At 49.1% G+C, this 12,685-nt stretch overlaps 1 protein-coding gene across 1 annotated transcript in view; it reads right to left on the bottom strand.

Moving 5' to 3' along the window:
* Positions 1 to 215: 215 nt before the first annotated feature.
* LOC122371299 overlaps positions 216 to 12,685 on the bottom strand; it is a 62,450-nt gene continuing 49,980 nt past the window's right edge. Inside the window, exons 19-35 of the mRNA XM_043347512.1 lie at positions 12,376 to 12,576; positions 11,939 to 12,145; positions 11,447 to 11,594; positions 11,039 to 11,244; positions 10,668 to 10,865; positions 10,254 to 10,460; positions 9,990 to 10,121; positions 9,579 to 9,749; positions 8,783 to 9,243; positions 8,328 to 8,459; positions 7,942 to 8,063; positions 5,717 to 5,934; positions 5,427 to 5,562; positions 5,059 to 5,199; positions 4,303 to 4,356; positions 3,878 to 3,969; positions 216 to 1,698 (exon numbers count right to left, since the gene is read on the bottom strand). Of these exons, the coding sequence (XP_043203447.1) occupies positions 1,582 to 1,698; positions 3,878 to 3,969; positions 4,303 to 4,356; positions 5,059 to 5,199; positions 5,427 to 5,562; positions 5,717 to 5,934; positions 7,942 to 8,063; positions 8,328 to 8,459; positions 8,783 to 9,243; positions 9,579 to 9,749; positions 9,990 to 10,121; positions 10,254 to 10,460; positions 10,668 to 10,865; positions 11,039 to 11,244; positions 11,447 to 11,594; positions 11,939 to 12,145; positions 12,376 to 12,576 (2,943 nt within the window). The 3' untranslated portion in view covers positions 216 to 1,581. The remainder of the gene's footprint in view (positions 1,699 to 3,877; positions 3,970 to 4,302; positions 4,357 to 5,058; positions 5,200 to 5,426; positions 5,563 to 5,716; positions 5,935 to 7,941; positions 8,064 to 8,327; positions 8,460 to 8,782; positions 9,244 to 9,578; positions 9,750 to 9,989; positions 10,122 to 10,253; positions 10,461 to 10,667; positions 10,866 to 11,038; positions 11,245 to 11,446; positions 11,595 to 11,938; positions 12,146 to 12,375; positions 12,577 to 12,685) is intronic.

Raw genomic sequence — 12,685 nt, forward strand, 5'->3', positions numbered from 1 at the left:
ATGCCCTAGAGCTGACATCACTCTCATAACCGTTATATAACAACCATGCTCTTCATAGCAATTCTGTGCAATACAAAAGACGTTTGGTGGTTCAATATATTTTCATCATTCAATGTGTGATCTACAATATTTCAATCGCCCAGCAAAATCGCTGTTTTGGGCGCCCAAGACTCTAGTGGTGTCCGTCGTACCAGACAACATAGACACCTCGCAAAAAAACGCGTAATATATGTCGTCAGACGGAATTTCGACAGTTTACGAGGTCAGTTACGGAGCTAAACATGTTTCCGTAACCTGACGCAAGGCTGTGTGATCAGCACGCATTGGATGTTGATTTCTCCGCGATAAGTCTCATCATGCTGTCATCTTCTCATCTGCAAGCGACATATTTTGTATGGGCACATTTCTTTTTTCTACGCACCATTCAGATGAATGCAATTCTTTCCTCAATTCTGCCTACCCATAACATCAACTATCCGGTAACCATACATCAAACTAGGTGAAGCTAAATTGTGCTACTTGCCCAATGATCACAAGAAAATCATGTGCAACAACTTCACACTGTCTTGTACATCATTTCATCACACACTCATTTAATAGTTTTTAATACATATATAGTAAATAGATGAGCTAAAAATATCGCACTTTTACCCCACCGTCATTACAAAATGCAAGGCTTGACGTCCAAGTCCGATGTGATTCGTATGTTGGCTCTGTCTTTCAGACAAGTCAGAGCAAAGAGATGCGACGAACGCGTTTCTCGGCATGCATGTCCACAAAAAAGAACACTATTTAAAGGCATCAAACAAAACAAGTGTTCGGTAACGTATACTCGTAAGTACCAATAGATAAATCTTCCTAATGTTAAATATGGACGAAATCGGTCGGTCGTCGCAGAATCGGTCACAATAAATATCAAATAAATATTGTTATGTGGTGTCTGAAGACCCACAAACGTAAACTGACGCCATCACGTTGCTCACAATAAGAAATTGATGCGGAGTTCTTCGTCAGTATCAGTACACGTACACTAAACAGAGTCTCACTTATCGAAAACCTCCTACCCTCAGTATTGCTGCCACAAGTTCCTCAATATCTCCCTCCAACCGACCAAACTAAATTCCCTCATTAGTTATACACCATCAGCTGGCCAGCCGACCCGCGGCTCTCGTAACTTATTTCGTTCTGAACCGTCAAACCTCTGCAGCTCGACATCTCGCTCGTCCAGTCCCCGATCTATCTCCAGCCAACCCCTCACGCCGTACAGCTCTGTGATGCCAGACGCCGGGGCGGCCACAATGCACGCTCACAGGACAGACGGGCGGGCGCGGCGGCGACTCACACAGCTCTTTGATATGCATGTGACGGTGGCCACAAACACGGTCCTCCGCGAACGGCTCTTGCCTTGTGCCGCTCATGCCACGGAGGGCACAGTAAGTGCACGTTCAGCGCAAAGCTTGGTCCAGAATAACCGGTCAGTAAGCCGCCCAGTAACCGACATGACCTCACTGCGGCGGCGGCTCACGGGTGACCTTGACCTGACCGGTGTCACGACTGTGTCCCTGACCCCGGCGCAGCTGTTCACACTTGGCCGTTGTCGGTCGTTTCCGCCTCAGCTGCGTTGTCGTTGTCCATCAGACCACCGCCCTTGTGTAGCGAGGTGTTCTGGCCAGTGTTGGCCAGGTATTTCTCCACCACCTGTCGGTAATATGGGGTGTGACGTCACTGAGGAACATGTGACGTCATTGGGAAGACGGCCTTGCATGTTACCGATACCCTGTGAACTAACTTCACAGTGTCAAGTCATCATCTTGGGTGTAACTGGCGATTATTTCGTCTTTTTCAGGAGAAGGGGAATGCGATAGGCAAGATCGCCACAAGCGGAAATGCTGCTCGAAACGTTTTTTTATGTTTGTGCTAGTCAAAAATATTGTTTTTTTTTTTAACTCCGTAAAATGCGCTGCTAGAAACACTTTTAGGGTAATTTATTTCATCAGATGGCTGATCATGGCAAAACATATTTGACTCCTAAGTATTAATTGCATAAACATTAAAGAACGACGAGTCGTATTCTTGAAAAGGTAGAAATGTTTAATGAATCCATTGTACATAAGGCACGAAACCTAATAACTTGGCGCATTGTTCGGGTGAAAACAACAAATGACTTTTATCGGTTACCTAAATACACAAGTATGTAGAGCTGTGCTACAAGCAATAAACCGCAATGCTTTACAACATATTACAAACGTAAATTGACGACAGACAACGCATTTTTCCCGTGTAGACTCGATGTGTGTATTTACATACAAAGTACACCGATCTCCATTCATGCACCAAAACCACTTTTGAATGCCTGAGCCGCTTTCTGGTATAATATCTAATGAAGTAACGATAAATGTGAAGTTCATATTTATTGTCGTCAAAGAAAGACAACGTTATTTCTTGCAAACCACTTTTGGTTTGGGATGAAATATCCCAGAACTAGAAAAAATGCCGTTCTTTTCTAAAAAAAAAACGTTCACATAAGGATTCTCAGTAGGTATAACATCATAACCACCATCGCAATAACGGTTTAATTTTCCATCAATAGACTACTCAAATGTATTTCGTTTTCCAACTCATGTTTGTGATTTTTATCACAAATGCGTTTTATACCACCACAACATGTCCCGAAAATTTCACTCCCGCAAAGGACTTTGTTAACATTATTAACATATTGCGTTGAAATTCGAGCACACAAGTTTAGATAAAGTTCCTATAAACGCCCCTTTTCCTGCCACGACATAGAGGTGCACGGGTGAATAGGTGCATGCACTGTACATACAACCAATAGACAGGACAACAATTCTGCAAAGACTTCACAGACTAGTCCGACCATAAAGACCTTCACAACACATTACAAGTATAATTGCATCTATGCTGGTACAGGCCAGAAACCAACGCAAGGGAGCCAGAACCCAATACTGTTAACTGTTGAACATCTCGTATTTTTCAGCAGGATTTATTGAAGACCGTAAATAAATAAGAAAACCCGAAAAACAGTCAATGAGTTTGTAGAGAACCATGACGAATCGATCCAGCCTTGTCACCAATTTGAATGTTTACTCGTCATAAGTAAAATAAAAAATGTACTTGATTTCGTTCACATATTTTGTTATCGTATCTTAAAGCTTACAATATTTATACAATATGTACAACTTGATGTAACAAACTGCAAACCAGTTGTGTTGAGTAAACTTTTGTGCACTACATTGAAATCGCCCGCATGTGCGTCTCCGAATGGTGCGACCCGATGACGCCTAAGACCGGACAAGCTAAGTAGCACACCACTACAACCCCAGAGCGCATGCCTGAAACCATTTGCCGCATACCATATCATCCGGTAGATTCCGATCATCCAAATACTTTGACACAAGCTAAGGAAACGGAACAAGTTAGTTGAATAGGGAATCTGCATTGAATATCAAATCGCTGCTTATATCAAGTGTATTAGTCGAGGAATCTATAAAAAACGTAGTTGAAGACAACGCTGGTACAGCACACACCCATAAAACGACGCATGGGCAGCGGCTAAAATACTGTACGAACCCCCACGCCCGGGCCTTCAGACGTTAATAACATATATGTATGTATATGGTCAGTACCGAGATTCAAACAACAAACACGATACAACAAATGAGAGCATAACCAAGCCTAACGCTGCCCACTTCTCTAATGGAGCTAACCACTTTCTGTTACGGTTAGCAATGCCATGAATCATTAGCTTCCAAGTTCCAACCCCCACATGATTGACATCAGCCTTGGCACATGCACCAAACACAGGCCCATCTGCAGCCTCATTAGCTATCCCGTACCCCCTCCCCGAGGTTTTACCCACCTTTGGCCAGTCTATAACGTTCTCCAGTCGCCGCGGCCCCGTGATGTTGGACGCGCTGGAAGGCTGCACGCTCAGGTTGGAGTGATTCATGTCTGCAGATGGAGGGAAGGGGTCACTTACCGGCGAATTACTCAAACAGTTTAAGTTTACTGCTATAGAGAAGTTCAAGTCCAGTTTATGTATAAGGAAAACGTCAAGAACAATAAAAACAGCACGAAATTAGAAAACAAAAATTAAATATTTAATGCTTTGTACAATATGTTACACCACTACAAATGGGAGTTAAAAACAACACGGAAATCGAAAAAGTATTCTCGGAAGATGAAATCAGTAAAAATTTAAGTATGGGATGTTAACTATAGCGTCCTCAGTTCCCGTCACCACACGCATTGCACACTGCACAGGTTCGATCCTCGTCACGGTACCTATGGCAAAGTCGGCGGTGGAGCGGCGGGCGGTGCGGGCGGTGACTGGTAGCGCTGAAACAGGGCGGGGTGCGGCAGAGCCGCCGGTTGACCTCACCTGACCCGGCAGTAGCGCCTCCCAGGTCACCAGGAGAGGTGTGTATGACGGTGTGAGAGGGATGGGTTGGGCGACTATGTATAGCACGGGGACCTGTGTGTTGTTCGGGCACTAAGAAAACGTGTAGGAAGGTGGTGCGACAAGAAGACATACGTAACTGCACATTTTACAGCCATCTACGCAAAGAATCAATCTAAAAAGCCATTATATCCGACGATGATGTACACATTACATAATTCATAATGATTATACTTTATACAAGCCCAGCTGTTTAAGGCACGCTTGCCTATAACTAGGTACAAAATGCACTGCTCAATGCACCAAAGAGAATGGTGAACATTAAAATGTACCAAAATGCATGCCATCTGTATAATAAAATCGAATTTCTGACCAACATCGAATGTTGTACAGCACCAACTAACGATTTTACTACGGACGAATCACAACTATATACGTGAGTATAAATAAATAATATACAAACGCATGTTTAAAGCGTTTTAAAGACGCACTATACGCTAAATATGCATGCTTTGAAAATGCGATGACAACAATTGCATATTCATATGCGGATGAAGGACTCCAGCTCTCATCCAAACACGCACAGTTCGGTTTTCAAACTTTGTACATTTCCCACCGCTGACCTCACACTCCTAACTTACCGAGCCCGGGCCCGACCGACTTTTTGCGCATCTTGCCCATCCAGTTGCCTCCCACGTTGGTCGTCATGTCCAGTTTCTTCTCGTCCTTGGGCAGTCGCTCTGTCTTCATATACTCGAGGGCGCGCGGGTCACACAGTCGACCTGCACGACAGACGAGGTCAGCGCAGATAGAGCACAAACACACTGCAACACAGTATGTAATTTGGACTTGAGCGTAATTCATTTGATGGAAAAATAACGCCATAGCCAATCAAAGTGAGTCGACACCTAAGACCGCGGTCATATACAAAGGACACAAAACACGCTCCCGAATGGAAGAAATGTGCTGAGTGCTCGTCATGCGTACGTAAGCCTATACAATTCTGCACCTTTGAATTTGATGAAGGCGTGTATATAGATGAACAGCTTGGTGAACAGGTTCAGCGGTGCCGGTGCCGATGACGTCCTGTTGGTATTCCGGATCAGCTTCGCCAGGCCAAACTTCCACTCGGTATCCGATTTCGACTGAGATAGGAGAGCATTTTAGGTCATAAGTGCGTTGTAACTAGCATTATGTTTAGATACGTTCGCCCCTGCTTTCCGCAATCAGCCTTATGAATGACTTTAATTGCAAACCAGCGATCGCCTCGTCCTCCCTTTGACCGTCCCGCCGACTGACCTGAATCCTCTGGTAGGTATCGGACATCATAGCAATCAGCAGGTTGATGAGCACCACGACGGCCACGATCATGTACGAGCCGAACACGAACTTGATGAGCGTCTGCGACCAGGCCGGGTGAGAGTTGAGCGGCGGCAGGTAGTCGTAGGTGTCCACCAGGCCGAAGATGGAGAAGAACATCATCTCCAGCGTCTGCAGCGGAGTCTGCACCGGAGCCTCTGTGTACGGGTGGGGAAAGAACGGGGGAGAAACTTCAGTGACGCGGCGATGCAGGGAACGATCTTGCTGATAAAAATGGTCATGGACCATAATCGGTTGATAAGTATTGATTTATATTTCATTATGTTTCTAATAAAAGATACAAGTTGTTACGTTCATCACGATCATCTCTCGGTGTGATTTGAAAAGTTGTGTCATTGGAGTCGTGCTATTATTGCTAGTACTCGTATGTTTCTATAAAACGATAAAGACGATAGACCAACATTAGTAAGAACAGTATACTGCAATACTGCATGCTTGGGAAACGTAAAAAGCGGATACCCATTAGTTAAAAACGAATTTATTCCGGACGAGAAACCTTTCATAAATCGACTACATTTTGGAATGGAAAGAGCACATCAGTGGGCGACTGACAACAGACAACGAACATCGGACAGAAAACATGAAAATCGCTCTAACATTCAAACGACACGGTTCAATGCAGTAAGGTGAGTTGTCAATTGTATACAAATCTAGCAAGGAATGGATAAAACGACGGGCATGAGCATAATATGGAGAACGGACGGCGACATGGAAGACTGAAAGATGAGCAAACGAACGGACCAATGTTTCATTTTGTCACATTGTATCACAGCGTAAAGAAAGGCTCTGAAAACGTTAGTAAGACGATAAGAACAGGTTAAGTAAGCAAGTTAAGATTGCACGGCCTGGTTACCTGGATCACCACTCCAGTACTCTCCTCTGTCTGCAATGAGCGCGCATTGGGGGGAACAAAACTCTTACCGCACACCAGCAATGGCAGGCAAGACATGGATACAATGCGACATTCATTTCCAAAGTACTTTTACATCGTATAATATACTTTGACACGCCTGTTCCATTGTGGTCTAAAATTAGCCTTAACCCTCGCCCATGTAGGGGGGGGGGTTGGTGCAACCCCCCCTGAGGTTTTTCGGAAATAGTGCAAAAACGGCGGCGCGCAGCGCCGCCAAATTTTGGGTACCTTATGGGGCAAACCTTGCGCATCTTTTGATAAAAAAATTTGACCGGGTCATGTCAGGTCACGGAGTTATGACGTCACAAAGGGAACAGCCTCCGGCCGGATTTTCACAAACTGAGTGCCAACGCCCGAGGTTTCCTGCCGGTGGTACGGACATCGGTTGATGGATCGTGATGAAACTTCCCATGCATGTTGGGGCAAGTATTGGCTATCATATGGTATAAGAAACTTGACCGGGTCAGGTCAGGTCACGGAGCTATGACGTCACAAGAGGAACAGCGTCCGGTACTATTTTTGAAAAGCGCCCGAACCACTATTTTGTTAATTCTTGTCACCTCAATGGGAATATGCAGCAATATTAGCTTCTATAGGGAGCAAATGGACCTTCCAAATCCAAAAATACAATCAGATTTCAAAAATTTAAATTTTGATTTTTCGAATTTCTGCCGCCGACTGTGACCTTGCCGACTTCCGGCGCTCCCAACGAGCCATTTTTAGAGCTAGGGAAACGAAATACATACCAAACGATAGAGAATTGATCAAGGAACACGATAGTGAAGGTTTCAAGTCGATATCTCCCACCGTTTTGCCGCAATCGCCGCGGAAAGTTGAAAAAAGTCTATTTTTCCGAAAATTTGACCTTTGACCGGTCAAAAGTAGGTCAAATGTTGACCTAGGACCACAAAATATACCACCAATCGCGAGATCTTGGCGAGAGCAATCCGTTGGTCTTTTCCGCTAAGCTCTACGACGCTCCGTTTTCAAACGCCAAGGGGGGGGTCGCACCAACCCCCCCCCCCCTGCATGGGCGAAGGTGGCAGATCGCCGTTTACGGGCGAGGGTTAAAACAACGCCGTCATTTTAGTTTAGCTTCACCGCTCTCATCGCTATAAGCTCCACTCCAGTATAGGGGAAACTGACTAGGCCGGATTATCGTATACTGCTGTAGGTTGCATTGGGAGATATGCCACTCAGGTAACTGAACTGAGTCTCCCCTCGCACGTACCGTTCGGTGGGTAGCCCAGTCCGGAGTCGGTGCCGTTCGTGAACATGGGTCGCACTGGCTGGTAGATGGCAGCCACGTGCAGCGTGAAACCCAGCACGAAGATGGACATGATCACCAGGAACCTGAGCGGAGCAAGGCAAACACAGACACGGTAGGCAAGAGACGGACTTTAGTTAGGAACAGCTTTTGAAAAAGTTTGAGGTCAGTTGATGAGTCACAGAAACGTCTAATCCATCAAGACCTGACTGACTAGGCATGCCCTATACCCTCAGAGTGAGCAGCTGGAGTGGTCTTCCCAAACAGACCTGTCATCGTGTGGCCCACCCGGGTACCAAGGTGTGACCCTTCACGACTGACCTGCGCGGAATGGTCTTCCCGTAACTGACCTGCCGAGATCGACCATCAGCGCTCTAATGATGACCGTCCACGGACCGAAGAGCCGATGGAAGGTGAGGAAGTCGAGCAACTGGACGCAGGCGAATAACATGGCCACGGCCAGCAGCTGGTTCCGTATGTAGCTGACGGGGCCGAAGAACAGTAGGTCAGAAAGGCAAAGCCGATAGCGAATAGGATTACATGACGTGGGGCATCAACGGACACGAGACAGCTTATAGGAAACAAATAGTTGTGCGCAGAGTAGGACAGATGAATTGTGTGTTCATAATGATCGTAAATGTTTCATCCATAGTGCAACATTCAGTTACTTTGGCAGGGTAGAAATGACTAGCACGAAATGCATTTGTAATCTTCATCATTCCCATGAATTCAAATTGCAGCCCATGACTCTATCCCTCTCTACTTTTCTCAGACTTTTCCCCTTCCCTCATCGTCCATAACTCACAGCACATCTTGTCGATCGTGTTCGGAGCTGAAGGCGAATCCCACCAGATGCACTCCTAGCGCCAATCCGCCGGTGATTAGACTGACTATCCTCAGCATCCCCAGTCCGGCTCGGTCGCGCGGATTGGTCAGCTCCGACAGCAGCATGCCCGACAGCCAGGTGAACACCATCCACTCGGGAACGTGCGGCACCAGGCTGGTGCTCAGCCAGATGGGCCACAGCGGCGTCACCACCGTCAGGATCAGCAGCACGATGAAGAAGATGTGGGAGGCCAGGTGGGAGGTGAACTTGATGACGGGCACCTTGCAGTACTTGTGGCCAATCGGCAGAGAGAAAAACACCCAGACCGGCGGGCAGGCCAGGAACGCGAAGAAGAGGCCGATGGTCTTCCAGTTGGGCCAGTCGAGGTGGCCTCGCCACACCTCGGTCAGGTAGCGCTGCACGGCCGGGTGGGCGATCACCTGCGCGCACAGAGAGGCGTTTTAGGCGACAAAGGTGATCCTCGTCTGTCGTCACCTATTATAGAAAATGGTGAGAAGCAACGTTAAGTAGACAGGCAATAATGATGCGACGAACGTCGTGAAAGCAGTATCGATGCCTCTAGCCTGGTTCAGCCTTCTGGTGCACCTCAATATACCTCTGTCTTCACTTAAGTGTAGTTTGTTTTCCTTTTCACGTAATAGCGAACCCCTCAACTGATTCTCCTCTCCCAAACCTCTTGTTATTTCTCACCCCACACTCTTCTCATTACCCATCCCACTCCCATCCCGTTTCTTTCCCGCGTCTCCCTCCTCACCTCCTTCTGTTCCAGCTCGATGAGGATGTCGAGGAACTCATTCTGCTGGTAATCGAGCGCCCGCAGCAGGATGCCCGCAGACTTGGAGCCGGCCGCCAGCGACAGGATCTCTGTCGCCATCACCTCGCAGTAGTGCGACGCCGCCAGCAGGTCCTTGGTCTTCTCTTTCTCCTGCGGGGAGAAAGAGAAGACCATGGGTAGGGAGGTGTCACGATGCAGACTGCAGAGTCGCAGACGAATAGAGCAAATCTCATGAAAAGCAGCAAGTTCAGTAATCTTGGTAGCAAGGACGTCGCAGAATGAAAATATGTCGTCATCTACCACGTCTCTTGATAAGGAAAGACAGAGTGAATTTATCGATAGCGATGCGAACGACTCATATGCACCACAGAAGACGAATGGCAGCCGCACCTTTATGGAGAGATGGTAGAGAATGTAGGAGAGTTTCGAGGCCACGTCCACTGGCGCAGGGGAGAGCAGGATGAAGTCCTGAAGAGGCTTGTTGTCATACTTCTTGCTCACCATTGTCAGGTCACTGACGAACTGAAACGACAGAACTCAGACATGTCACAGATCAACTAATATGACACAACCACTATCTGCAAGAAGTTCAGCAAATAGTATGATTTAAGCTTTTCTAACAGATCTGCGAAACCCTAGAGACCCAGAACTTGCCTTCTTGTCACTCAGCAGAGCGTACGAGTCGTGATCTTTCCTCAGCAGGTACTCGATCACGTCAAAGTGTTCGTTGCTGACCGCGAAACAGATGGCCGTCTTGGCGTTAGTCGTCTCGAACTTGGGAGATGCGCCGCTCTCGATCAGTTGTTTGACCACGTCCAGGTGGCCGTTCTTGCTGCTGTAGTGAAGCGCTGTCAGACCGTCCTGCGGATGGGTCGGACGAGGGAGAGTGTCACAGACTCTCACGCCGCACGGCATTAGCAGCCGATGTGCGTTCCCGACTCCTGTCCCGGCTATATCCCCGACCGCCCGACCAGCACCCTAGCCAGCTGCCCCAGCGACTGACCCGGGACCCCCTGTCCCCGGCGACTGCCCCACTGACACTGACCCTGCCACGGACCACCGACTGACCCTGTCTGCCGCGTTGATGTCGGCTCCCTGGCCGAGCAGCTGTGACACCATGGCCAGGTGTCCGTTCATGGAGGCGATGTGGAGACCGGTGCGGCCGCGCCGGTCCTTACAGTGCAGCTGGTCCGTGGAGCGGCTGAGCAGCAGGCCAGCCACGGCCGTGTGACCGCCCACACACGCCAGGTGCAGAGGGATGTACGCCTGGTCGGTCAGAGAGACGGGATTAGGTAAGTTGGGCAAGGGGAGAAGCGGAGGCCAGCAGAACAAACTCATAGCTCGCCAACGCTTTTGCCTATTAGCACTTGGATTAGCACATGGCAACCCTGTCTCGGCTCTCAGCATCGCTGCTATACCTACTATGCACTCGAACTCACGTTGAGGTTTGTGGTGGCGTCCACCTGAACGCCCGGCGAGTTCATGAGCAGGCGCACGATGTTCTCTTTGCCGCTGTAAGCGGCCATGTGCAGCGGGGTCAGGCCGGACTCGGAGCCCAGCTCGCGGATGAACGAGGAGGTGGCCGCAGTCGGTGTCTCCGACTTCAGCGTGGCAGGGACGTGCTGGAGCAGCTCTCGGACGATGTCTGTTCAGGGGAGGGGGGGGGGGCAGATGCTTGATCACTGTCGGTCGACACTTGACAAGTCTGGGTAGGATGCCGATTCGGTGAAAGATGCCACAGATAATCGGTTCCTGAACCTCCTCCTGAACCTATCCCTTCTTCCTTCCATCATTATTTTCCCCATCCCTTCCCTCCCCTCCTCTCTCCTCTCTGCCACCGTACGTACCGGCCTCGCCATAGAAGGCAGCCACGTGCAGCGCGCTGAGGCCGTTCTTGCGGCTGGTGATGCGCATTGACGAGTGTTGGGAGCGGAGCTGGGCGAGCACGCCGTTGTGACCGGCCCGCGCCGCCAGGTGCACTGGCGTGAACCCGTACTGGACAACAGGGGGACACAGGTGAAGGGTGAGCACACCTTTCGAATATCGAGACACACGACGCCAGAGGAGCTAATGGTATATACATGGGGGGGGGGGGTGGAGGATATGACCAGAGAAGCCTAGAAGGTGACATGTACGGAGAAAAGCCGAATGAGTGGTTCAATTGACCGAGCTAAGCGATAAACAGCTCGGCACGGACTTTGAAAGAACAATAGAAAACCTAGCAATAGTGTGACACCGCGTTATCCGCCCCACCCTTATTCTTTTCAGCACCTCTCCGTGTCTCACTCGTCCGTACACTAGTCCCATCGCCCTCTGCTCTCCCCGCTCGTGGTCCGTACCCTGGTCTCCTCTGTGGGGCTGGCGCCGGCCTCAATCAGCACCCGCACGACCTCGGCGTGGCCGCCCTCTGCCGCCATGTGCAGCGGCGTCGACTCGGACGTCTTGTTGTGGCACGACGTCACCATCTGCTTGTTGAACTTCATCAGCTCTCGGATGACATCCACGGAGCCCTTCATGGCGGCGATGTGGGCGCAGGTGTTGCCGTCCTGGACACAGAGTAAAGGAAAGAGTCACTGGTCGGCATGGGCAGGTTCTAATCATAGAGAGCACTCGAATTTTACCTGACTAAGCGACCGTCGGCTAGTCTTTCGTCCCTGTATCATAACATCTGACTCAAAGACCTCGGCACAGAGGTGCCTGACGACCTGTTCATCTTTCGTAGCTGAAAACATGATGCCATCTTTCCTTTCCAGCTCCTGAGGCACTTTTCTCTCACCCGGTCGGCGGTGGTGACGAGCTCCGGGAAGTGTTTGAGGAACAGCTTCACCACCTCGGAGTGGTTGTTCTGCGCCGCCAGGTGGATCGGCTTCTGGCCGCTGTCGTTGGTCGCGTTGGCGTCGCTGCGGATCTGGATCAGCGCGCTGCACACCTCTATCTGACCGGCCTCAGCGGCCAGGTGGAGGGGCGTGTTCTTCGTCTGTGGAAAGGTGAGAGGGGGGTTAGCGTCCAAGATCGCTGAGAATGGTGTGAATTTTGCATATAGCGGTCATGGCGTGCAAAAAGTTGGTACAAAAAGTACGGACCAA

The sequence above is a fragment of the Amphibalanus amphitrite genome, unplaced genomic scaffold, assembly GCF_019059575.1.
Source record: "Amphibalanus amphitrite isolate SeventyFive unplaced genomic scaffold, NRLGWU_Aamphi_draft 001229F_arrow, whole genome shotgun sequence".
NCBI lineage: Eukaryota > Metazoa > Arthropoda > Thecostraca > Balanomorpha > Balanidae > Amphibalanus > Amphibalanus amphitrite.